At 50.2% G+C, this 26,399-nt stretch overlaps 7 protein-coding genes across 7 annotated transcripts; 5 read left to right on the top strand and 2 right to left on the bottom strand.

Moving 5' to 3' along the window:
- Window positions 1-128: 128 nt before the first annotated feature.
- Window positions 129-3,308, top strand: N7508_005683 (DNA repair protein RAD16; the record flags this gene model as incomplete). The annotated part of the gene is made up of 8 exons (XM_058463749.1): window positions 129-1,313; window positions 1,363-1,471; window positions 1,537-1,611; window positions 1,663-1,721; window positions 1,771-1,991; window positions 2,041-2,087; window positions 2,136-2,262; window positions 2,321-3,308. The coding sequence occupies 8 exons, from the start codon at window positions 129-131 to the stop codon at window positions 3,306-3,308; spliced, it is 2,811 nt and encodes a 936-aa protein (XP_058320227.1).
- A 419-nt stretch (window positions 3,309-3,727) lies between these two features.
- On the top strand, window positions 3,728-5,616 carry N7508_005684 (C2 domain protein; the record flags this gene model as incomplete). The annotated part of the gene is made up of 2 exons (XM_058463750.1): window positions 3,728-4,503; window positions 4,554-5,616. 2 exons carry the CDS (start codon window positions 3,728-3,730, stop codon window positions 5,614-5,616), a joined length of 1,839 nt encoding a protein of 612 aa, XP_058320228.1.
- Window positions 5,617-6,149: 533 nt separating this feature from the next.
- N7508_005685 (putative ARF GTPase activator (Csx2)) lies at window positions 6,150-9,748 on the top strand (the record flags this gene model as incomplete). Its single annotated transcript, XM_058463751.1, has 4 exons — window positions 6,150-6,213; window positions 6,266-6,396; window positions 6,467-8,319; window positions 8,368-9,748. The coding sequence occupies 4 exons, from the start codon at window positions 6,150-6,152 to the stop codon at window positions 9,746-9,748; spliced, it is 3,429 nt and encodes a 1,142-aa protein (XP_058320229.1).
- A 4,072-nt stretch (window positions 9,749-13,820) lies between these two features.
- On the top strand, window positions 13,821-15,764 carry N7508_005686 (putative YT521-B-like splicing factor; the record flags this gene model as incomplete). Its single annotated transcript, XM_058463752.1, has 4 exons — window positions 13,821-13,899; window positions 13,984-14,598; window positions 14,659-15,227; window positions 15,276-15,764. 4 exons carry the CDS (start codon window positions 13,821-13,823, stop codon window positions 15,762-15,764), a joined length of 1,752 nt encoding a protein of 583 aa, XP_058320230.1.
- A 587-nt stretch (window positions 15,765-16,351) lies between these two features.
- On the top strand, window positions 16,352-17,071 carry N7508_005687 (uncharacterized protein; the record flags this gene model as incomplete). Its single annotated transcript, XM_058463753.1, has 1 exon — window positions 16,352-17,071. One exon carries the CDS (start codon window positions 16,352-16,354, stop codon window positions 17,069-17,071), a length of 720 nt encoding a protein of 239 aa, XP_058320231.1.
- A 452-nt stretch (window positions 17,072-17,523) lies between these two features.
- Window positions 17,524-19,448, bottom strand: N7508_005688 (sugar porter family MFS transporter; the record flags this gene model as incomplete). Its single annotated transcript, XM_058463754.1, has 4 exons — window positions 17,524-18,276; window positions 18,343-18,766; window positions 18,821-19,077; window positions 19,131-19,448. 4 exons carry the CDS (start codon window positions 19,446-19,448, stop codon window positions 17,524-17,526), a joined length of 1,752 nt encoding a protein of 583 aa, XP_058320232.1.
- Window positions 19,449-20,134: 686 nt separating this feature from the next.
- On the bottom strand, window positions 20,135-26,180 carry stt4 (1-phosphatidylinositol 4-kinase STT4; the record flags this gene model as incomplete). The annotated part of the gene is made up of 3 exons (XM_058463755.1): window positions 20,135-25,885; window positions 25,945-26,122; window positions 26,173-26,180. 3 exons carry the CDS (start codon window positions 26,178-26,180, stop codon window positions 20,135-20,137), a joined length of 5,937 nt encoding a protein of 1,978 aa, XP_058320233.1.
- Between the last annotated feature and the right edge of the window lie 219 nt (window positions 26,181-26,399).

A 26,399-nucleotide genomic window follows, 5' to 3' on the forward strand; every position in this document is an offset into this window, starting at 1 on the left:
AGTACATCATCACTTCACGTGTATGTAAATACAGGCTAATAAATTCTTTTTGTCCAGTATCTTGCTCAGTGCCAGCATTGTTCCTTGCTTTCCGTCGATTTTCCACGCTTTCATTCTGTCTCACGATCATGAGGCGCAGCCTTCGGCCCAGAACTACCATCCCTGATTCCGAGGATGATTCACATTTCAGCGAAACGTCATTGAGGAATTCATCGCCCCTCCGTCGATCACAGCCCCTGAGAGTGGGTGGATCATCCCTTCCTCGATCCCGATCTCGATCTCAGCGCGTCATCCAGGATTCCGAAGCGGACGAGGCAGATTACATCGATCGTTCAGATTCGATGGCGCCAGAAACACCAGCATCACGCAATATCGCAGTGGTAGTGTCGGCCTCAAAAAATGGTTCACTCAGTGTTTCGAATTCTCGGAGCTCATCTGAGAAACTTTCTACGGGCTACAATACACCAGCTACTAGTGTCGAAGCCACCGGCACCAAATTTCCAGCACGTATCAATGCATCTGATCGTGCAAGTCAACTCCGGTCAAGCACATTGTCCATGGGGCTCTCTTCAAGAGGGACCAAGCGATCCACGGCTACCCGGGATGAAGATGATGTCCGCGAGGCCTCTGATGCTGCTCTGGCGCATAAACTCCAGATGGAGGAATACAACCAGCCCCAAAAGAGACAAAAAACCTCCAGGGCTCCTACCGATCAAGATGAACTTTCCTCTGTTGAAGGATGGGCAGCGGAGGACGATGAGTCGGCAATGGGTGATAAGGCTGTGTCCTCCCCATTAAGCCCCGAGCCACCGGGTTTACTCGAAGGGAACCATGCAGGTCCATCGAGATATGATACCACCGATCCTTTTTTTGCCCCCGAGGACCCTTTCGAAGAAGTTGACTCCGACGGCTACAGCGATCAATTAGTTGATTCCGAAGAAGACCTGCCACCAACTTGGGAAGAACAACGAAAGGCCCGCCGCATGGCAGCCGACCGAAAGAAGCTCGAGAAGAAACACCCTGCAATTATTACCATGTGGGATGATCTAAAATCCCGGCCTATCATTGCGCCAGAGCCAGCTAAGCAGCCAGCCTCCATCACTCGAAAGTTGAAACCATTCCAACTTCAGGGCTTGAACTGGATGATGCAACAGGAGCAGACCGAGTATCGTGGTGGCTTGCTCGGTGATGAGATGGGGATGGGAAAGACCATTCAAGCCGTATCGCTGATCATGTCTGACTTCCCTCAGCCTGACCCTACATTAGTCCTTGTACCACCAGTTGCTTTGATGCAATGGGTATCTGAGATCCAGGTATGTCTTGGTGCAAGCCTCTCCGTGTTTGGACTGACAAATCCTATAGGAATACACAGATGGCAAATTGAAAGTTCTTGTTTATCATAACTCGGATTCAAAGGTCAAGACCATGACGCCAAAGGACCTCCGAAAATATAACGTTATCATGATATCCTGTTCGTTTTCATTCTTTCTCGCGCGTTTGGATCACTATGGAAGTTGGGCTAACTATTTTAACCAGACTCAAGCTTGGAATCTATCCATCGAAAGCAGGAGAAGGGCTTCACTCGCGGCCAGACAATCGTTAAAGCAGACAGTAGGTATCGCAACATGTTATATCGGAGTCATTTCTGACTTGATTAATCAGGCGTTATTCATTCAATCAACTACCACCGCCTCATCCTTGATGAGGCACACAGCATCAAAGTATGTAGTTCCCGGGTTGTCATTCTCATATCTCGCTAACCTATGACAGCAACGCACTACAGGTGTTGCCAAGGCATGCTTTGCCTTGCAAGCTAATTACAAATGGTGTCTTTCTGGCACACCTGTGCAAAATCGAATAGGAGAGTTCTTTTCTCTCTTACGCTTCCTGAAAGTCCGGCCATTCGCCTGTTACTTTTGCAAGCAATGCGATTGCGAGCAGCTACAGTGGACTGCTGATAAATCGGGCCGCTGCACTGAATGCTCTCACACGTAAGGACCCTAAGAATTTGTTCTTGATTTCTTATTTTGACTTTTACAGGGGCTTCAACCATATCTCAATCTTCAACAAGGAAATCCTTGGTCCAAGTAAGACACCCCTCACTAATCATAGTCTTACATATCTGATTATTCCAGTCACCGAGGGAAGAACACAGGTAGAACGAAAAGCCGGACTAGAGAAACTTCGCCTGATCACAGATCACATCATGCTTCGACGGATGAAGCAAGACCATACTTCTTCTATGGAACTTCCACCTAAACGGTCAGTCACACTTCAGCGTCACATAGGAGTTTCTTCGCTGACACATCCTGTTTCTCAGAATTACATTGCATAATGAATTCTTTGGCGAGATTGAACACGATTTTTCACGCAGCATCATGACCAATACCACCCGGGAATTTGACACATATGTCAGCCGTGGTGTCATGCTGAACAATTATGCCAATATCTTCGGTTTGATTATGCAGATGCGCCAAGTCGCCAATCATCCGGATCTCATCCTAAAGAAGAACACGCAGCCAGGGTTCAACGTTGCTGTGTGTTGTGTTTGTGACGAACCCGCCGAAGATGCAATCCGGTCCCAATGCCGCCATGAATTCTGCCGCCAGTGTGCCAAAGACTACATCGAGTCTTTCCAGGACGAACAAAAATACGTTGACTGTCCGCGTTGCCACATTACCCTTTCCATTGATTTAGAACAACCAACGCTTGCGCACTCGGAGGAGTCTGCCAAGAAGAATTCAATCATCAACCGCATCTCCATGGAGAATTGGACCTCGTCGACCAAAATTGAGACGCTTCTGTATGAACTCTACCAAGAGAGAAGCAAGAGCCATACTCCCAAGTCGATCATCTTTTCTCAATTCACTTCCATGCTGCAGCTCGTCGAGTGGCGTCTGCGACATGCAGGGTTTAATACTGTTATGCTGGATGGATCCATGACCCCGGCGCAACGGCAGAAATCCATTGAACACTTTATGACTAAACCTGAGGTTGAAGTTTTCTTGGTTTCTCTCAAGGCTGGCGGCGTAGCTCTCAACCTGACAGAGGCCTCGCGAGTTTTCATCATCGACCCGTGGTGGAACCCCGCCGCGGAATGGCAAAGCGCCGATCGCAGTCATCGAATCGGCCAGCAACGGCCCTGCGTTGTGACCCGGCTCTGCATCGAAGACTCGGTTGAGTCTCGAATCATTCAACTCCAAGAGAAAAAAGCCAACCTCATCCGGGGTACCTTGAACAGGGATCAAGCCCAAGCACTGGAGAAACTCACCCCGGAAGACATGCAGTTCCTCTTCCGTGGAAGCTAAGTTCCCATGCGCCACCTTCGTCAGTCTCAGCGACGTGCAAGGGTGATATTACCTATCCGACCTTCACGATTATGTATATTTAGATTTATGTGGCTCACTGCTCTTTTTTGATCCTCCACAACAACGTACTTCATGTATCAAATGAAATTAAATGTAGATCTATAAGGCTGAAAAGCAAGGAAAACCAGGCACAACGCACCAATGAACCATGGACTTGACCCCATGAGGTCATGCTTGGCAATCTATATCTCTGCTGCCTGGACCCGACGCGGGTTCTTCATTTGTAAGGCTGAAAGCTTGGCTCTACCCACTTGAACTTTCCTTTTCCCCTGATCCCTAGTTTTTTTTTTGGAAACGTCTTTATATTTATCTTATTACATCACAGGGTCTTACATGTATATGAACCTCACTGTCCCACCATGGACACTGAAGACACTCAACCGCAGTCGTTGCATGTCCATCCCATCGACAAATATGGCCCCAAGTTTGTCGAGAAGGCTGACAAGATACAACGCCGGATCACTATGAAAGAGAACAGCAAGCCCGCTGGAGGCTTCGATGCCACTCCGTTCCCGCATGCGCCGCCAGGCTATACCCTTAAGATCACGTTTCATCGCGCAAACGATCTGCCTGTCGCGGATTTCGGCAGTTTCTCTTCTGACCCGTACGTCTCTGCACAAATGGTCGTCAGCCTACCGCGCCGCCATAAACAGGATCCTCCGGTCAGATTTCGCACCCCGACCATTCGCAAGGACATGAATCCCGTGTGGGAATGCGAGTGGATTGTTGCAAACGTGCCAGCTTCAGGTTGCCTTCTGAAGTCCTATGTCATGGACGAGGACGCCGCGGACCATGACGATAAGCTAGGACTCACATTCATCGAAGTTCCTGCGCTCTCGGAGGATTGGCCAGGCTTCAAAGAGAAATCATTCAAGGTCAAGAAGCGCTTTGGGAGTAAGCGCGTTTACGTTTTCACTAATGTCACTGCTTTCGCTACAGGCCATCACAAGGAGTCATTCTTGGTGGTCAGCCTTGAATGCCTGGGCAGAACTCCCGGCACTGAGGGGGGCCAACTGTACACGATTGGCCCTAACCACTGGTTCAAGCACTTTTCTCCATTGATCGGACGGCTGGCTGGCATCAAAGACCAAGTCCAATGCAAAGATGGCAGTGGGAGGTCAGTCAGTCGCTACAAGTTAGTCATTCCATTCTCTTACCCTCTTCCACGCGCTAATGAAATAACAGTTTCCAAGCCATTCAAATGCAGCTTACGGGTCCTGTGCCATCAGAACTCTACCACCGCTATGTGGAATTCAAGCCGTTTGTAGCGGGTATGTTCCAGGCGCAAAGTCTGCGAGGACGCATTTTACATAAGGCCCTCCATCACCAGCACCAGCGCATCTACAACTTTGATCGTACTACCCTGCATGGCTCATTTATGCGGCCATGTCGCGAATTCGCGCAAAAGTTCTTGGAGTTTGTGCACTACGGGCAAGGTGGACGTATCTTTACCTACGTTTTGACCTTGGACGGGCAATTCCGATTCACAGAGACTGGCAAAGAGTTTGGTATTGACATGCTGAGCAAGCACACTATGCATAGTGATGTGTCGATCTATATTGCCTACTCGGGTGAATTCTTCGTTCGCCGACGCAAGCATCGTCGTCGCCATCGTTCTGCTGGATCGCGCATTGAACGTGCTGAAACCATTACCGAGGTTGAAAACGAGATTCCCATGGAGGACCACGAGTCTGAACAGAACGGGGAGACTCTGGAAATTTCGACTGACCCAGCCGACTATGAACTCTTTATTGACAACGACAGTGGTACCTACCGTCCCAACCCAGAGAAGCTGCCCCTTTTGCAGGAGTTCATGTCGTCCAATTTCCCTGGTCTCCACGTTTCGATCCTGGATTGCCAAGCGGACGCGGAGCGTATGAGCGAGATGAAGGAAGAGCAGCGCGAATTCAAACAGCACGAGGGCAATGTTATTACTTTCCTGCAGCAAAGCAGTGCATCGTCGCTATCGATCTCCAGCTCAGATGAAGACGAGCTCAATGCACGCAGTGGACAAGGCAAACAACGTGGGGACCTATCTCGACGAGTTCACGAGATGCGCGACCTGCGAGGACAGGTGATGAAATGGGTAGAAGCGGATGGACACGCAGATCGCCCCAAACACCGGTATTTTTCTGGTCGAGAGCGCGCGGCGTCGACTACTGAGATTCGATTGAGTCAGCGACCCGAAGCCCCTCGAGCCATCACCACCGACCCCAATCACGAGGCCCCCAGTCAGCTCGTAAGCTGAGGACTCGGGACTCGATACTTTGCTTTTCTTTGCTCTCTCGGTCTGGCACCGAGTCTCATGACATTCACGACAGTTGATACCAACGATGAGACGGAATTCTTTCTACTTGCATTAATATCATATACTTGTTTCTAGGCCGCGTTGCGGAGTTCTCATTTCCTTCTTGCTTCACTCCCCTACAGTCAATAGAGTCACAACGAAACCTCGTAGAAATAACTTAACCTAATAACCTAAACGAAGAACTCTACATAGAATAAGAAGCCTTCGAAAACAACTCGTTGGGGGCGGTTGCTTGCGATTTGCGCATTTCTCCGATCTCGATCGCCCCGCCTCCTCCAGATCTTCGAGCTCTCCTCTCTCCCCCCCTTAGACAACCTTTCCTTCACGAATGACGGATTATTCGGCTCTTTCGCACGCTGCTTCATTTCAAAGGCCATCCGACTGCAGGTTCGCAGACCGTCGATGGCCATCGATTGGTCCGCTGCTTCGGTCCCTTTCTCGCGCCGTGACTTGATCCCTTTGCCTGCGCCATCATGGGGAATGTCGCCAGCCGTCTCGACGATGTGGGGAATCTGTTCTTCAAGGACCAGAATCGCTGTAAGTCGCCCAAGTCTTTGTCTTGGTTCAATATACTGATAAAACCTCTTAGTTTCGATCGCATCGGTCACGATAAGTAACTCCCGACGACGTCTTTTGACTCTGTCTCCCAACGCGTTTCCTGCGGCGAGGTTCGCAGCTAAGCGCGATGCTGGGGATGATACCCCGATTGAATATATCCAGGTATGATTGTACCGTAGCAGCCTGAACCTCCGTTGCATAGAGCTGACCAAAGCCCCTCGAAACACTCTAGGATCCCGACACTCCCTCCTCCCTCTCAGTACCAACGTTCATGCTACGCCTGTCAAATGACGAAGAATTAATCTTCAACTTCACCTTTATCATCCGCCAGACCCCGACCGGCAATGCTCCTAACTCCGTCAATGGCGTTTCAACTACTCTACCAGAGGTGGCGGACACAAGTCTCACTGGGCTCACATTTGCCCACGCATCCAACTCGAAGGAACTCGACAACCTCATCACAAGAGAGTTCCACGCAAACCCTAATCTTCAGAATAACTCGAATGTTCAGTTGATTGGGGATTATAGTACCGGAGGCACTCCGTCCGTGTCGTTCGACTGGTGCTGGAGATGGAAACCCCCGAAGGTGACGGAGGATAAAGGCGGCGGTTGGCGCAATAGCTGCAGCTTCTTGGACTACGATCAAAGAACAAACCGCTTGAATACCCTGGCGCACTTTTCCTTCTGGGTGCACAACTCCGTTCGCCTCCTGCCGAGTCCACAGATATCTTCGCCAAATCTAGAGCTACCCGTGCCTCCACGTTCCCGTATCCCGTCTACTCAGTCCGTCCTATCTCAGAATAGCGACACTGAATCCTCCAACCCATATCTTCCCTCGACCACTCCACCTGAAACAGAGAATGCTCTCCCGCCCCCTCCACCAACCGCACCCCCACCCCCACCCCCAGCCAAGGTGGACCTCCCGCATTCTCGGGCTGGAGATGATATGAGTGGAGTTGAGGATGGCCCGCTATTCCGGGCGACCATGAAGGCACTGGAATTGAAGACAGGAAACATGCGCACCAAAATTAAGAAGGTGCTGAAAAAAGCCGAGGCCGCCCAACAAGCGCAAGCTAGCTGCAATGAAGCCATGGAAGCATTCCTGGGCTCGTTGAACGATGCATCCACTTCAAATGCGAATGCCATCCAGCCCGCTCTAGATCACTATTTCGAAAAGATCGCACGGCAGATTTTGAATTACGAGCAGCTCAACACGATCCAACTTCAAAAGCTTGTCATTGAGCCCCTGATTAAGCTTTATCATAATGACATCAAGCAAGCAGAGGCCAAAAAGAAAGAATGGGATGAAGAGAGCCGTGACTATTATGCTTATGTCAGTCGGTATCTGGGCCAGCGGCAGGATTCACTGAAAGAAAAGAAACGGGCCGAAAGTGACTCGAAGTATCAAGCCAAACGGCGCAATTTCGAACTGAGGCGTTTCGACTACTCATCGTTTATGCAAGACCTCCACGGGGGTCGCAAAGAGCAAGAAGTTCTCTCGCATCTCACCAAGTACGCCGATTTCCAAGCCAAGAACTTCTTGGCAGCTGCGCAAAAGGTCGAAGGCATGACTCCTCAACTGGACGCTCTTATCCACGAGGTGAATCAGGCAGACAAAGAGTTCCAGTTCCAACGGACAGAGCGTGAAGAAAAGCGCCGGTACCTGGAAAAGAACAGTAATCCATACCTCGAACCCGATGCCACAGTGACCGGGGCTGCAAATTTGCCTTCTGTTTCAGCAGGAATGGCAAACGGTGGTGCCTCTACTGAGGCCGAGCTAGGCCGGGCGGATAGTACAGGCTCGCAGCTTCGAGGGGTCATTAGCAATACTTCATCAGTCTCTTCACAGGCAAATGCAGGATCTGTCGTGTCGTCATCTGGAGTATGTGCCCCAGCGTCAAACCCAGCGTCAGCGGGTAATACGGGCCAGAACCGCTTCAAGGGTATTCGTGACCTTGAAGAACAGAATAGTTTCTCGTCCGATCGAAGCGGCGGTCAGCAGCGAAAAGAAGGCCTCCTGTGGGCATTGTCTCGTCCAGGGTCGCACATTGATCCGAAAGGGATCAATAAACAGGCATGGCATAAGTAAGTATTCACTCAGAATGGTCCCTTTCTTTTTCTAATGTCCAATAGGTTTTGGATCGTTTTAGATCAAGGGAGATTATCTGAATACAGCAACTGGAAGCAGAAGCTGGATCTTCACATGGAGCCGATTGATCTGCGCATGGCTTCTGTTCGTGAAGCTCGCAATGCAGAACGACGATTCTGCTTTGAAGTGATCACACCTCAATTTAAGCGTATCTACCAAGCTACATCCGAAGACGATATGTCAAATTGGATCAGGTCTATCAACAACGCGCTCCAGAGCGCCGTCGAAGGCCAAGGAACTCCTCCCCCACCTCCACCCTCTAAAGAATCCACCGCCAGTCGGGATATTGGATCTGCTCTCACTGGAAAGAGTTCGTCTGTGTCCGGTCATCATTCCTATTCGTCCAGTTCAAGCAACGCCGGCGTCAACCGGCGCACCACAGTCGGGGCGCGGCCGAGCTACGTCCGTCACGACAGTAACAGCTTCGAAGAGAACCCCGCGAAACTCCTGCAGGTTGTACGAGATGCGGACCAAGGCAACAACTGGTGCGCTGACTGTGGATCATCTGCTAAGGTGGAGTGGGTGTCAATAAATCTTGGTATTGTGCTCTGCATTGAATGCAGTGGAATTCATCGGTCTTTAGGGACGCATATATCCAAGATTCGCTCGCTCACATTGGATGTGCATTCTTTCTCGAACGATATCGTTGAGATCCTCTTGCAGATTGGCAACCGCGTTAGCAACATGATCTGGGAGGCGACATTGGACCACTCACTTAAGCCAAATGCAACGTCTACGCGCGAGCAACGTCTCAAGTTCATAACCGCTAAATATGTTGACCGATCCTATGTTGAGGGCCTTCCTTCGCCACGCTCTCGCTTTGCCATACCCGACGAGCACCTTCTTGCTTCAATCAAGAAGAACGACATCCAAGGCGTGCTCTACGGCCTTGCTCTTCACGCCAATGTCAATATCACCGATCGCTCCCGCAATACCCATGCAACCTTCCTCGCTCTTGCAGCAGCCGACCCTGCATCCCCGGGCTCCACACCTGTAACTCTCTCCGCTAGGTCTAGCGCAAAGGCCATCCCGTTCCCGATCGCCGAGCTTCTAGTCCAAAACGGCGCAGAAATCCCGCCCCAACCCCCATCCATCCCGCTCTCCCCCGCTGCCCAGCTGTACCTCAGCCAACGGACCGCACGATCATCCGCGTTCAGTGCCCCTATCCCGCCACCCGGCCGGGCCACAGCCGCCGACACCTTGGGCTCTCTCCCCACAATCCGCGGCAAGGACAGTGTCTCCTCTACCTCCCATACCCCCACTCTCGCAGAAAGCAAGGAAAAAGACCGAGAGAAGCTGTCCAAACGAGGCAGCGCCGGAGCCCGCTTCGCAGGGAAAGTGGCATCTCTTGGCATTGATCGATAAATGGCACCTCCCGCGCCTTTCACTGTCTATATCCGCTTAGCACATCGGCTGCGCGCTCCTAATCGTAATTATATCAGGGTTTAATGAGCTTTGCATGAAAATTCCCGTCTGATGACTATCTTTTCCTTGTTTGTCTGGCATGGGCTGTATCTTCGGATTGGTTTCTGTCTTGCTTAGTGGTTAGGCGAAGGATCTTTCTCTTCTCTCAATTCTTGATGTTGGCATGGCGTACCGTCTTACATGAATGAATTTTTTGTTCTAAGACGGAATTTAAGTATGGGATGGTTGCCGTGTTCGACCATGGCCATTCTTTCCAATGTCCTTGATAGCCCTTTGCCAGTAGTCTCATGTTTAGATTCTTGGGAGAATTACCCTTTCCAAACATTGGATCGTGATGGGACTTTAGATCAATTCTTCAGCAATCTTTGAACAGCAGTCAAAAAAAGGGTCTGATGTCTACATCTATTACATATAAGTTATACTTGTAATTCAAAGCTGCATACTACCTAGATATGCAAAGAATCCCACCTAAACCAATTCTCGCTGACTAACGTTATGAGACAAACCTAATTACATAAGAGCTACGGTAACGTATTTCACATGCGAGCCGCCACCCCAAGCGAGCCGCCATCTCCAAAACACATAGTAAATGCGATAGATTACGGCTTAATATCTCAAGAACGATGGCTTATATATACTTCTTCTTACGGTCCAATGCTTTCTAGGTAATAACTAGCCACTTTAGGGAGTTTAGAGGAATGTAATAGCTTAGTGACTGACAGGTATATATTTCTAGAGTGTGGCGATGTAATTTTCAATACCACCACAACTTAGTTTGATTTCTACTATCAATTGATAAGTATTGATAAGCATTTCTAGTAATATGTCTCAATTTCAAATAAATCAAACTAAGTTGTGGTGGCAGAAATATTAAGCTGTAATCTATCGCATTTACTATATGTTTTGGAGATGGCGGCTCGCTTGGGGTGGCGGCTCGCATGTGAAATACGTTATTTAGCGCGAGCGGCTCAGTATCCCAGTCTCACCCACCATCCGGCAACATCTATGAACAGCTGGCACCTACTTGAAGACACGCAAATGCTCTGTAGAAACGAAGCTGCCTAACAGTGGCAAGATCGCGGGTCCCTTAGCAGCCCACTGACCCCGGCAGCTGACGATAATCATGTTTGAAACCAGTAAAGCCGTGGGGCGTGGCGTTCAGCGGTGGGCATCGATCATGGCCTGCAACTCTCTAGGTCCCTGACAAGGTAGATCCATCTGTTCTACTCCATCAATTGGCCAGGTAGGATCCCCCTTGTGGTGGCTGTGAAGGGAGTACACAGCGATCTACCGGATCGGGTCCAGGATTGACTAACTTGATATTGGAAGAACATTGCTCGTTCCTGATTGCCCGTCTAGGAATAAGGCAGTGTTGATTGGCCACTAGGACAGGACGATAGGCGGATGACACTGACACCAAAGCAATTCATGTGTACAGTACATGCATAGTATTTATTCGGATATCAGAATGGTTCCATCTGAGCTCAGCTCATTTAGAATAGGGTCTCAAGTAAACCTCTTGTGGAGAAATTATAAGATTGTGTCATAGAAGTGAAGATGACAGGGTATGGAGGTCAACCGTTGAGAGTCAGTTCAGTAACGTGGATGATACATGTGACGTCACATATGCCTCAGGTGTCTTGAAGCTAAGCCACTTACGTTGGATCACATGACTCCTTGCGTTGGAAGATGCTAGAAGAGCGTCCTCTGTGTCCATAAGAGTGTAGAGTATCACGTAAGTGGCCCGCCACTTTGTCAATTGCGAGTCCATTCAGTTCGAGTTCCAAACTTTGTTCTCCCGTGAACTTCCAGTGGCAATTATATGAGTCAAGTCTTGTAAATGTTGACAATTTGCTCTATAGAGGGACCGGAGATAAACTCCGGTAATCCGTGGCCAATGGTTCCAACATCACTACGGCGTCCTGTACATGTGCTCAGGTAAGGATTCCCATGCCACTGGTAACGGCCCGCGTCTCTACGGGATGATCGGCACATGTAAGGTACCTTGGACTGGAGAGACAATTCTCCACAGTCTGTTGACTGGCTGTTTTGGACAGCGCCTATTGGTCTATGCGTAGACCTAGTGGGTATGCTGTACAGGACTGTAGGACAAGACCTTTTAGGGTTCCAATGCATGCGATAAAGGGCATATACATGTCAGAACGAAGAGTCCAGCACGATATCAAAGGAATCTTATGGAAGGAGAATCAGATGTAGTTGTAGATTCAGCTCTCTAATTGGCTGGGCTGAGATGCCGGTCTATAAGTGGAGTCAACTTCAACTTCTGCCCTTGACAACTTTGCTCTCCAATTCTGGTTCTTGACCAGATTCATTGCTAGAGGTACAAAGTATCGAGTACATAGTACATAGTACTCCACAATTGCTCAAATGACAGTCACTTTGTGGCAAATAAAGGTCAAATCCGAGCACGTCAACTCCCAAACAGGATGCTCGTGAAAGCGTGATTGGAGCCGATATATCCCACGCTGATAATTGGCGGGATCATGATCGAAACTAGTGGGAGTGCAGCCAGAACACTTTGTCGGCCCAGTGCTTCCCCTTGCGACCTTTTGAGGCGCCGCCCGTCGGATCCAACATTTTGTCTCCGAATTCTTGCACGGAGACCATCCCAGACTGGGAAACCGTTTTTCTTCTTTTTTTTTTCCTTTCCTTTTTTACCCCCAAAGCTCCACCCCTGGTAGTGGCAAATCTGCCATGCATTGTTGCGATGGTCATTGCACTCATTGGCCTAGATTCGAGCTCCCACCTTTATCCATGTTCTTCCATTTCTGGCCCATCCAGATTCCGGCAGAAGATTCGGCGATCTGCGTTCGCCACGGTGGGCATTGTGGCAGATCCATGCATAGATGACACGGTACTGAACTCGGGCCCTGGCAAATTCTGATCCTCAGTGCTCTATTCGCCAAGTATATGGGTGGTACGACGCTTAGACTCGACGGTATGTTTGACAGTGCTCCAGTTTAGCATTGACCCAGTATAGAATCCGAGACCCAAGCTCTCTTGATCATCGGTTCAACCCGTGAGTCTCTTTTGAGTGCATACAAATTCCACTTTCTATTTTCGTATTCTCCTCCTTCTTTCGTCAGACCCTCATCCTTAAGCCATTGACATAAGTCCATCAGCCACAACTTGCCAAGAGAGTTGATTGGCTTCATGTCCCAAATACAATTGTCATTAATCCGCCACTTGTTTCTCGCAGCCTTATTTCAGGCACCTCGGCTCCCCTTTTTTTCCACTCTGACAGCTCCTATATCTGGGTTTTGAAACACCCGCAGCTCTCCCTCAGGGAGATATTTTCCTCCTACTACATTGGGCTGTCTCTTCAGCCACACTCTCGGCTTTTGAAAGTCTGCCCCTCCTGTCTAGACCGGTGTCAGTCACACAGTCTCACGTGCAGCGTTTCATCCAAAGCAGATGAGATATAGAAGCCCTAGGTCTTCAAGCTGATCTTCAGAGGCTCCATAGTCTTGGGAACGTTAGTGTTTTGCCCCTAAATCCCCCCCCGGTGCAATTCCGATACCCACCGCCATCTATAATTCCTTGTTTATATCTTCATTGTCCCACCTGCCTTTTTTATTTTATTATTCCCCCATGGGCTGGGGAGTATTCCCAGCTTAGTGCGAACACAGGTCTCTCGGACTCCTTCCCCCCCCCCCTCCCCCAAATTCGAATTTCTTCCCACTTTCACTCCCCATTTTTGTAACTCTTCCTGGATTTACTGACTTGTTGGGCAGGGCTTTGGTGCTACATCTAGGAATACTGTGTCTCCCATTTGGATCAATTGGTGCCCTTGGTTTACTCTATCTTTCTTGCCCTTGGAGCGTTGGACAATTGCTGGACGTTCTCGCGTTTGTGCACACTGGGAGTAGTCTCGAGCCTTGAAAGGCTTTCTCAACAGGTAAGACAGAGTAATGACACCTTGAAATCTTATAACTAAAGTACTGTAGGGAGTGCCAACTTCTTTGTCCCATACTTGTTAACAGCGGCCCCCATGGGCGATGATCCTCCAGACAAGACAGCCGACCGGAACCCGGTATCAGAATCAACTGCGAGGCAAATTCAGACACCGGGTCAGTCCTCCCTGGTGCGATCTTCTTTGAAATGTTTCAAGTCCCGGCCACACAAGAAGGTATTGACAAAATATTCCGTTACAGGTGCAACACCTGTTCAATCCGCGCGACTTTCCAATGCCAGGCATCATTCCGGCTTCACGGAAGCCCGCTATGGAAACAATCCGAATTCGTCTCCCATGAACATGGGTAACATGGCATACGCTCTCCCAGGTCATCATTCACAGCAATATGAACAACCAATGTCTCAATATCCGGCTCATGGACAGGGCATGATGTATCCCATGCCGCCCATACCTATGGCTCCATATGGACACAACACCGGAGGGATGGCATATGCTGTCCCTTACCCAGCCTATCCACCATATGCGATTCCACAACATCCAGGCCAACCTCGGCATGGCACTCATTACCAACCATATGTGTCAAATCCATCTATGCAAAGTGTCGGCCCAGGACAGGCGCCCCCATATGGTCCAGGATACTATCCCCAGTCGGCCTATGGTGCTCCCTGTGGAGTGCCTCTTGCTGGGCAAATGCTCCCGTCCGGATCAATTTCCCATGCACAAATCTCACCGAAACCGGGCTCTTTGCGAAAAGAAGCCGACAAGCGTGCTGCGGATTTGGAATATGACGTCTCTAAGACTATAGTAGACGGCTCAAACCCCATGAAATCAGTACCCCAAACACTTCTTTCAGGTAAGTATTTGACCTCTTTATTTTCACAAGCATGTCACTAACCACCTCCTTTGGGGTTAGACACTTCTCTACACTCGACCCCATCCACCCCGAGCACACCCCGAGGACCACCCCGAAAACCGAAGCAATCAGGACATGCCCTCTGGGTTGGCAATCTCCCCCCGGGGGCCAATGTGATGGATCTCAAGGATCACTTTTCGCAAGATGCGACCAACGATATCGAGAGTGTGTTTTTGATTTCAAAAAGCAATTGTGCCTTTGTGAACTATAAGTCGGCTGCAGCTTGTGTGACAGCGCTGGCAAGATTCCACGATTCCCGATTTCAGGGCGTACGTGTTGTCTGCCGACTACGCAAAGGATTTTCTGCACCTGGCTCTGTGCCTACGGTTCCTCCAGCGAATCTTCGCCCTCGACCGGAGGATATCGCAACGGAACCAAGAGACGAGTCCACAATTGGGGAGATCAGTTCTACATCGCCGGCTACGGGACAGCAACCTCCCCCTGCGCGGGTGGTGGATCGGTATTTTATTGTTAAGAGTTTGACGGTGGAGGACCTCGAGTTGAGCCGGCAAAGTGGCATTTGGGCCACACAGTCACATAATGAGGCGGCGATGAATCAAGCATATGAGGTAAGTGAGATCACATTTACATTTGACGATTCCGGCTGACTGTAGTAGACCGCCGATTACGTATATTTAATCTTCTCAGCCAACAAGTCCGGCGAGTATTTTGGCTATGCTCGCATGATGTCGCCCATCAGCGACGACGAAGAGTTAGCCCTCGAAGTACCTCCACGACCCGACCCTCCCCCCGGCGACCCCGACGATCTCGACGTGACCTTAACGATAGCCACCTCGACGGCACCCCGCGGGCGAATCATCGATGATTCGGTGCGAGGAACAATATTCTGGGAGGTGGAATCCTCCGGAGACGAAAACGACGATACCCACAGCGAGAAGAGTGTTGAGCCAGAAGACGAGGAGGGACAATCCTTTGGCAAACCCTTCCGCATCCAGTGGGTATCAACAGAACGAGTGCCCTTCCACCGCACTCGAGGGTTGCGCAACCCTTGGAATGCCAATCGCGAGGTCAAAATCGCTCGCGATGGCACCGAAATCGAACCGACGATCGGCCGGAAGCTGATTCAGCTATTTCACCTTCCTTGAAGGCCTTTCGATCGGTCATTCAGACTGGGAGTCTTCCGGTTGGATACAAAAAGGATCAAATCCTCTTTACGGGAAACGAGCAATATACGATGTACGTCAATTTCTTTCTTTGAACGCGGGAAATGATGCGCGCACACGCTAGTTTCATTCCACTTCCTAAATATGTTCACCTCAAGGGGTATGAAGTCACCATGAGTAATTTGATAGCATTAGACATTAGTAGCAACAGAATTAGCATCACCAAGAGACCAGAGAGGTCAGACCATGATAGACAAATCGAGAGATCACACAATTCGATCATACTAAAATAAGTCTAAGTAAACTAACTAATAAACGAATCATCGACATCATCACTCCCCACTAACGCCACTCTACCCCAGATCCTGAGCTTAACTGTTTTCTGCACCCCCTCCCCTGCGTGGCACCACACATTCCCTTTTCTCTACTCTCATCCATTCTCTCCTCCTCACTCTTCACTCTTCACTCTTCCCTCTTCACTTCACATTATATGCAAAGGGCGGCTAGTCCGTCCGAGGTTCTCTACTTTCTCTCAGATCCTCCCTAAGATCCACCCACACCCACCCACCATGTCGAACGATCGCACTTCTCCCATCTCTGTTCCCAACTCCGGGAACCGCCAGCGCCGGGGTTCCATCGCTGATATCTTCTCCAAGTCGAGCAATACCAACCAAACCAGCCAGGCCAATCAAGGCAACCAACGCCGGCTGTCCATCAGCACATTGGGACTCTCAGGATCCCCTACCCAAACAGCCTTTGGAAACCAGAACCTCCGCCGGGGCAGCATCTCGAGCTCACTCGGATCTGTCCCCAACGCCGAAGACGCGATTGCGGAGGATACAGAGGGATCCCCCAACTCGCAATTTGCGAGACGGGTCTCCTTTGGTGCGCAGGCACTCCGTGATGCACGTGGAAGCACAGGCAATGGTAGACACTACCCCCCCTCCCTGCCAAAGCCGCGTTCTCCCCCCGCTGGCTCTGCCCTCAGTGCTGCCCGATCTCCCGCAAGTACCTCAACCTTAGCTCAGGATGAGAGATCTAACGCATCGCGGCGACCAACAGGCGAAGGCTTCAACTGGTCCGAGGCTCTCCGGTCCCGCGCCGAACGAGCTCCCTCGCTCGGTTCTCCAGTCTCCCCACAGGCCCAACAGCGCCAGTCCGGCTACCACCAGCGTGCCGCGTCCATTGCCTCCATGGAGCAACCCGGTCGGGAAATGCCCCGACAGGCCAAGCAGAACAAGCCCGACTTCTTCCAGGAGAAAATCCTCAGGGGCGACTTTATGGAATAAGTCCCTGGGGCCATTCAGGGAAGTATATTGTGAGCTGTCTTGGCCTTTTTCAACTCTTCATCTTCTTGTTTTCTTGTATTTGCCAGTACACAGACTGGCCTGGGTTTCCATCTTGACGTGTCTTCCCATTTTCCATTCGCAAATAGGTACATTGTATCAAATGATGGAGGGGGAGGACGGTCACCATTTTTTTTGAGCCTTGGGACCACGGCGTTTATGATCTTGAGCATTCATTATCCATCCCATCCTGGAGATGGAGATGATTCTATTCTTACCGATATATGACTACCAAATTGGCATGAACTTGAGAAATACTTCACTTCAAACTAGGTCCAAATGAGTGGTCTATACTGTAAACCTATTTACTGTTTTCCCCCTCCTCCTTCGGCCCCATATCTCACTTCACACCATTGCACTTTTCCTGCTCCCTCCACAACACTTCACACCTCACATTACGCATTCGACGGCCCAGCCCCCGCATCATCTACCGGGTTCTCAGCATGAGCATGACCGGGAACCTCTCCCTGCTTCTTGCTTGCTGCACTCTCCTCCTCTTTGTTGTACTTCTTCGCCACCTTCCGATCCACAAGCTGATCGGTAGTAAGCCGTTCCTCCGGTGGTGGGGGCTGCCACTTGCTGCTCTTCCATGGCGGCACTCGCATGACATACATCATATCCATCTCTTCGAGGGTCTTGCCCTTGCCCTCGATAACAAAGAAGTACACGATGATAACCGCAAAGAACAGGCATCCAGCAAACACATATCCATATGCAAAATCAATATCACCCGTGATAAACGGCGTGAAGAACCCAATTAGGAAGTTCCACAGCCAATTCGAGGCTGTCGCCAGGGCCATCGCCCGTGCTCGGTACCGCGATGGATACAACTCGGCGACAATAGCCCACACCATCGGTCCCCAGGTCATTGCAAAGCCAGTGATGAACAGACAGGCGAAGACCACCATGGCCTTACCAGCACCGGGGGTGTTGGGCGGGTTTTGGACATCTAGGGAGAAGTGGCCCACAGAAGCAAAGACCATGAAACAGACGAACATCCAGATGCCGCCTGTCATGAGTGACTTGCGCCGGCCAAAGTGCTCGATCACATACAAGCCACCAAAGGTCGTGCCGAAATTGACGCCACCCAGGATCATCTGTGTGACATATGTGTTACTGATGCCGGCCCCGTTGAAGATTACCGTGCCCTGGTTGGTGTTAGCCTCGGTTTGTATTTATTGAATCTGCCGGCTGCCGACTTGGGTGAGTCTTACATAGTAGAAGAAGTAATTGGCACCCGTCAACTGCTGCAGTGCCTGAAGTACCACACCAAGGATGATACGGTATTTCATCCGCGGGCCCTGAAACATTTCGATCCAGCCATGCCATCCACCCCGAGATCCCTTCTCGGCATCCAGCTGCTCCTGAATCTCGATGACTTCTTGCACGATCACCTTATGATCCTCGGGCACGCCATACAGCTTGGACATCGTTCGCTTTGCTCGGTCTGTACGGCCGTGACGGTAATCAAATCGAGGACTCTCGGGGAAGAACAGGATGCCGATTCCCAAGACAAGACCCCAGAAGAAGGTGATCCCAAGAGGGATTCTCCATGACGCGGAGTTGTCCATTGACTCTGTGCCGAAGTTGATGCAGTATGCGACGAAGATACCCAATGTCACGAACAATTGGTAGGAACTGATCAGGTGTTATTAGGGCTGGAGGCATGAGTACATTCATGTGGAAACTTACCACACCATGGCACCTCGGATATGTCTTGGTGCAATCTCACCCTGATACATGGGCACCAAGAGCGAGCATGCACCTACACCGAATCCAGTAACGAACCGTCCCATCATCATCTGATACCATTTCCCCGACGGCGAAGAGATTTGAATGATCAATCCGACGTGAAGAATGATACACCAAAAAAAGATAGACCACTTCCGGCCAATCCAGTCTGTCAATGGACCAGCGAGTAGGGCTCCGATCAAAGTACCGATAGAGAGCTACAAAGCCAAGGTCAGCTTCAAGCCATCTCTCCAGTGACCAATTCACATACCATGGAAACAATCAATCCCGATCGAACATTACTGAACTTATAATTTCCATCCGGCTGAAGCTGAGCAAACCGCTCCTTGAAATTCTTCATCTCCAAGAATCCTGAAATCTGACCAGTATCATATCCAAAGATAATACCACCAATGGAAACAAAAGCACCGAGCAACACAGACCGCCACGTCACCCAAGGTACATGTCTGTCATCCAAAGAAGAGGTTCTCTTCTCGCGATCCGCAGCAGACGAATCCCCCGATATATCAGTCAGTGGCGGAGACTCAGCCCCGTCATTGCCAGCCTTTGGGAGGAATGGGATCTTCATTCTGAACACGAAGCCCAAAAACAGACCTGTATAACGTGGAAACAATCTCAAGGGGTTATAGTTGACAAAAAGCCCGGATTGGTCGGGATAAAGTGAATGGCGTTCGGACTACCAGAATACGATCTATGTCCCGGCCACTAGCGTGTTATAAGGGACTTGGGCCTGGCGTGTGTCTTTGCATCGTCATATTGCCACTGGCGGAATAAGCTCGGGTCTAATGAAACCGTCATGGATTGGATGCGCCACCGTGGGGACCTGTTTTTTGAGTGATGTAGGTTAGCAAAAGCGCATGTCTACTCCGAGATAGATATAGAATTTTACATGGAGACCTATTGCTTGATCTTCTCTAGGTGTTGTCCTACAGGTCAATTGTCTATAGTTCAACAATGCTAGATTCGTCCGGAGATTCGTCCGAAGAAGAAGCAGAAGAAGAAGAAGAAGAAGAAGCGAACGGCTCGGGATGTCGTGGTTGCGACGAAGTCGTGACGTCAACCACCCTTTGTTGTCGAGCTGGCACCAAGAGTAATAAGCTTGTTTCTTGTTGTTTTGGGGGTTTACTTATAGTTAGGAGTTGGGGTTGGAACTATGTCATCAAAAAGAAAGTGTAGATAGTCAACAATAACCAGAATTGAAAAGTAATATTAAAATGCAACTGTATTGCCAAATCAGAATAAAACAAATCAATATTAGTAAGGAATTCCGTTGGTCATCAGCTGGAATTGATCATAACCCTTAGTCGAGACACTCATGTAAGACTTGCGCACAAGTTCACGCATATACTCCGCGGCATCACGCTCACTCTTATCCAAAACAAACCGGTCACGGAAGTTCTTCAAAGTCTCAGGCTTGAAGCAGGGCAAACCACTATCAAGCATGAGGGACACAATATGCGCCAGCTTCGTGCTATAAGGACGCGACGCCAGGAACGCCTTGACAACCAGCGACTCGAACCAGCGGTAAGGCTGGGTATTAGTCGGGTTGTGCGAGTTCGCACCAGGCAGGTTGATGCCCGAGTTTCCGCCCTGATGATGGGCCGGGTTATGAGTTCCACTCATGACGGCGACCATCTCGGAGGTCAACTTGAAGGGAGCACGTTCGAAGCGCACACCACCGGGAGCAATGTCGAAGCAAAAACCGAAATCGATGTGGATGATATGACCAGCGTCGTCGACCATGATGTTTCCGTTGTGTCGGTCCTTGAATTGCAGCAGGTAGGAAATGACCGAGTAGGCGGCCATACTCTTGACGAAGTTGGTACGGGCTTCCTGGAAGCGGATTGAGTCCTCGCCTCCGTACTTGGAGACAAAGTAGTCATACAGACCGTTGACAGCCTCACGACCGAGCATGTCTCGGGAAATCGAGTTGGGGAGGACGTCGATCACACCGCAGCCAGGGGCTGTGGAAGTCACTCTGTAAGGGAAGACCCAGACGTCCAGTCCGACACTGGTGAAGATGCTTCGGAAGGCAGCAATCATCTGCAGGGCAAGCATGTCCTGACGACAGTCATCGCCGACCTTGAAAATTGCCGACTGCCAAACCTCGTATGTCTCCTGATCAGACTCATTCTGATTATGTGTTTGAGATTGAGAATGAGAATGAGAATGAGAATGGCTAGTCAATTGGCGCTGGTGCTCATGGGGCTGAGAACCAGTCGCATCAACCTTGTCAAGACGAGGTCTGGTCTTTTGGATACGGAAAGTCGCCATGTAAGGTGCCTTGGCGTGACTTTGCAACGGCTTGCCGGACTTGCGGTCAATTCCAACGACGACACCGTCGGGATTACTAGGGAGATAGACTCCAACCTCGACCTTAATCTTGCGCAACTCTTCCTCAATCTTCTCCTTCTTCTCGGGCTTGCTCCTCTTAATGTAAGGGCGCAGTTTGCCTGAGACGCCTGTGACTTCATTGAAGAAGGAGAACTCTTTTTCGTAGAAGGCGCGCTCTTCATACGAAAAGCTTGAGATGAGGTTCTCTAGGAAACGGTCGAGAGTCGGTTTGAGGGGATCAGGAATTTGAGACTCCTCATCCTTGTAAGAGTTGGCCTTCATGTTCCAAATCACTTGGTGAGCGAACAGCTGGGACAACTTGGCTGTCTCAAGGATGTAGCGCTCAACGTAGCCCAAAGCATCGTAACGCAGAGCCTGGACCAATTGAGGCACAAAGTAGAATCGGACATCCATTGAGTAGCTCTCCAGTGCCCGCATGGCGTACTGCAAGATGTAAGGGTGGTTGCCATAGGCAGGCAAAAAGTATGTGATGGCTTCAGTGGGAGTGACAGGAGCCCAGTACAAGAGGTACTTTAACTGGAAAGTAACGTCCGCAGGCAGACAGCTGTCAAACATGATCTCAAGAGCACTTGGCTCCTCAATGACCTTCTCGGGGAAATTGAGGATCAACCATCTGACATCACTTTGCATCTTGGGCGATGGGAAACGAGTAGCCATCTGGATAGCCAGCCCAGGACTTTCGGCCCAGGCCAGTCGAAGGTACGATACAGGGCCGTCAACAGGGCTCTTGCCTCCAATAATAGGCATGTGGTGCTTGCGCTCAGGCTCCAGGGGGAACAGCCAAACCCGAAGACGTGTGCGCTCGTTGTCTACGAGGATCTGTAGCAAGTCTTGCTTGGCCTGTAATGACTTGTACGATCCTTGGGCTACCGCGGCAATGCCAGCAACGCCTCGCAATTCCATTGTCATGTCGTTAAGAATCTTGTCTTCGGCCTTAATCTGAAGTCGATTTCCTCCAAATGACCATCTTGGGGCATGCTTGAACCAGCTCAAAGCAGCAGACAAAATCTGGTCCTTGAGTTTCCACGAGGCACCACTGTTGCGGGGACTAAGGTGTCTGAGAACCTTGAGTCCGAATATTATAATGCGGAAATGAATTTCTCTGGCCAAAGGATGACACCCGGTTTTGGTCAAACCAATGACAGTACTGCTGACCAATCGACAGAACAGCTGCTGGTCTTGTAGGTTACTCAGGCGGATAGCATTAAAATGACTCTCGAAGAATTGAAGAACTCGCAAGTGTGGAGAGAGAGTATCTTGGGCCTTTTGCTGCATTCGAAGCATAAGATCCTTGTCAGTTGGCAGTAGCTCGATCTTCGTGTGCAGGGGGTCAAGATAGGCAAAGGAGGGATCGAACAACCCCTTGCGGCGGTAGATACTTCTCTCCCAAGCTTCGATGACTTCAGAGAAGATCCGTGGTTCAGTGCTTGGGTTCTCGTGAATGACCCCGAGCCAAAGCGAAACACCTAGCTTAATGGTGTCCTTGGTGAAAATCTGGAACGGCAAAGCAACCAAATAGTGAATCACAGACAGCCTGGGCTTGCTGCTGCTACAAATGAGGCTTGCAGCCTGCCGAAGAGCATCTCTAACTTCAACAAGAGGGATGTTTTCGTTATCGAAACTCCGTCTGTACAGACTAGCGAGGGCCTCTTCCGGATCCAGGGCATCAGCGGACTCGGGCAGAAGACTGGCGTGAGGCTTCAGATCATAATTCCTGTAGATCTCTCCCTCCAAACCATTGATAGCAGGCATGTCCGGACGGCGGTACTTTTGACGTGTTGTGTACAGCGCCATGAAATCAGATGCTACATTGATTTCGCTGCTGCCGTGAATATCAATTGATCCAAGTCGCGGGTCGCTCTGTGGTATGATGGAGCCCATCTCAAGTGCAAAAGAACGGCCTATAGAGATGTGTCCATAGCCGCCATCATCGTCGTACTCGGAGAGATAAGTCTGTAGCAATCCCTTAATGTCCAATGGGGCGATATTCAAGACGGCAATCACCCAACCCCTGGCTTTCGCATGGAACCGATCCAGGGTCGCCTTTCTCAGCGCATAATTGTCAGGCAGTTCGACCTTAACAATTCCCATAGGGGAGACCAAAGATGACTTCCAATCAAACTCATCAAGTTCGCCTTGCAAACAGGAAGACCACATGACAGTGAGAATTTCAAGCAAGGCAAAGAGGGAGTGCTTTTCGCATAGCGCTGAAGGGCATTCGCGAATGATCTTGTCAGCACACAGGGTCGCAATGCTTTGAACCCTTTCAATGCGATGACAGCAGGACACCAAGAATTCAGCAAGCTGCTTGGACAAGTAAGGGGCTGAGAAGTTATCATGCTCTCCTGATAGCGTGAGGGACAAATAGCAGGTAACCACCTTTTCTGCGACGGCGTTCATGCAAATGACCATCTCCGGAGTGGTCAGTGCAGGATCCAGGAAGTAGTCGAGGATCTTAGTGGAATCTCCAGACGACGCGCGAAGGCTCTCAAACAGGAGTACGGCGTTAAGGAACACTGCCCTTGGGTAATCCATTCTCTTGATGTCTGAATCCCGACCAGGAAGCTCCGAAATTAAAGCTCTCTTCTGTTCCATTATACGCTGTGGTCCTGCGCCGCGCCTGAGCACTGTGTTAAGTTCCACGTCACTCTCTAGCGATTCCATGTGGTTTCCAGCAACCAATGGCGGGGAATGATGTGCAAGAAGACGAAGCTCCTTGTGATGCTTTTGGGCAATGCTGGAGCTGAGTGATATTCCGTGGATGGCAATGTTGAACCAAACATCACGGAACAAAGACAGAATGGTGTCATCGTATTCCAGAACTGACCAGGAATCACCGCTAGTATTACCCTTAGAAGAAACGAGCAAAGCAAGTGGCTTCAACAGCGGAGTGATATCATCTGCAGAAAAGACAACCTCCTTGTGACGCTCATGATCCAGGTCTGGCACATCACCCTTGTTGATGATGCTTTCTAGCAGATGGATCAAATAGATCCGGTGGAGAGGCGACTTTTGGTCCAAGGTGACTGAAAGATAGGTCATAGCGCATTGTACAGCATCAGATATAGCGTCTAATCCCTTGTTGATGCCGTCAAGATAGACACGAGTGTAGAACTTCAACAAAAGCTGGAACTCGGCTTGACCTCCACTGAGCGCAAGAACTGCAGTCTCCTGGATGATATACGCATCCACTGCAACATCGATCTTACCAATCTTTTGAAGAAGCATAGACTGGGCCAACGCGCTGATCTTGTCATCGTTGCAGCTAGTCGCAATTGTAACGATGGCATGGATCACATTTCTGTGAGTCACAGTCTCGTCTTCGCCTTCAACGGCTAGGGATGTCTGGCTCCCAGTCTTCTTGTAACCTTCCAGATTCATGCCCAATCCGGTATGATCTCCAGCGAGCTGGTCCTGGCTCGATTGATCAACATTGGTGGCCGGGCTCAACGCATTTCCAAGTGAATATAGTGTTGTAATCACTGCATCCTCGGAAAGGATAGTCAGAATCTGGGCGAGGCATCGGGAGGCAACTGCGACGGTTTGGCGTGCTGACACGCCGCCCTGAGAAAGGAACCGCAAGAGGCAGCGCCTTCCGATGGAGGCACCGTTTGGCGACATTCTTGCCACGATTGCAGTACATTTCAAAGAAGTTACGGCCAATTCCACATTTGACATTTGCTGGGGGTCAAGCAATGCATCCTCGAGCCAGGACAGCAGTACATCGTTATTAGTCGCATCTTCGCCAAGGATCACGCAGTTAAGAAATCCAACCAACGCATGTCCCTTGACGGAAAAGGCAAGACGCTGCTGCCAGGGGGAGCCGACTTTCAAGTAATCAGCGCCGTCTTCGAGCAAGTGGATTTCTTCGCTGATGATATCAGTGACACGCTCGATGAGAGCAATATCATCCTCATCGTAGCTCTTTGCAATGCCGACACCCGTCATGTAGTCATCTAAAAGCTGTTCATCAGTCAAGTGCTGGGATCCCATCAGAGAAGCTGCGCATGACTTCACAAAGCGCATGAAGCCCTCTTGAACGAGCATAGCGCCCAATGGGCGGCCATGGGCAGCGTATCGACGAGTGTATTTTCTCCAGTCTCTGAACGCGGGCTCTGCAGTGTGAGTACTGCGAAGGGTGGAGGAAGCCGTCTCAACTGCGATTATGAAGGGCTCCGATAGCATCGAGCGTAGATGATCGACTATCCGCAGTTTCTCGCTCGCTAGCCATATAGAGGTGTACTGGGCTGCTGCCTCCATAAATCCGACGAGTGAGACTGCGATTGAAAGAACAGCCACGGACTCATGGACCACGCCATGTCCATCGGACTTGGAATATTGGAAAGGCGTGACCGCATTGATAGCTTGCGCGCAGTTGTTCAAATATCCGTGCACTGCATCAAGAGCTGTCTTGCGAGTTGCTGGGTACTTCGTGGCCAGTGACAAGAGTGCCAGGGCCAGATTGTGTGTGAGGGTCTCCCACGGGGACGGTTTTATACTATGAAGGAAGGGCGAAGACCGAAACAGTTGGCTGTGAGATTCTGGCAGGTACCGGGAGAGTTGCGAGGCCAGTTGAAAGGCATTGTCTGCATCATTGACCGACGTGGCCGCCTTGCATAGGGCTAGAAGGACATGTAGTTCGCGGACTCCCTGTCAGAAGTTAGCCTGCACCACTACCGCGGTGATGCGCAAGGGCAACATAGACACACCATCGGAACCCGCGAGGTAGGGGCCTGGTCTTTCAAGACTCCATTGAGAGTACCATCAGTTTGGCGAGCGGGTTGAGACTGCTGCGCGAGGCGAGTGAGCTCCGTCCCATCGCGGGGGGACTCGACTGCCAACGCAGCGAGCTTCTGAAAAGCGAACTGCCTGATTCCACCAGAAAGGCTTGAGTATTCCATCAGCAAAAGTTCATCAGCCTTCAAGAATCAACATACCCGTCCATGGTTGAGTGAGGACCTTAAGAATGAAGCCCTGTGAAGCCTGGAAACCCTGGGGAAATATGAGGTCAGGGGCACGTGTCGGGACGCGAACCTAGGTCCGAGCCGAACTTGTGAAGTATCCAGATTTACATATGTTCAGAAGTAGATTCAGAGAGTCACAGATAACTACAAGTATATGAAATATAGAATGTGACGCGTAGTTTCCGCAGTTTCCAAGTTCA

This window comes from Penicillium antarcticum (assembly GCF_028974205.1).
Source record: "Penicillium antarcticum strain IBT 31339 chromosome Unknown utg000005l_segment0_segment0, whole genome shotgun sequence".
NCBI classification, from domain to species: domain Eukaryota; kingdom Fungi; phylum Ascomycota; class Eurotiomycetes; order Eurotiales; family Aspergillaceae; genus Penicillium; species Penicillium antarcticum.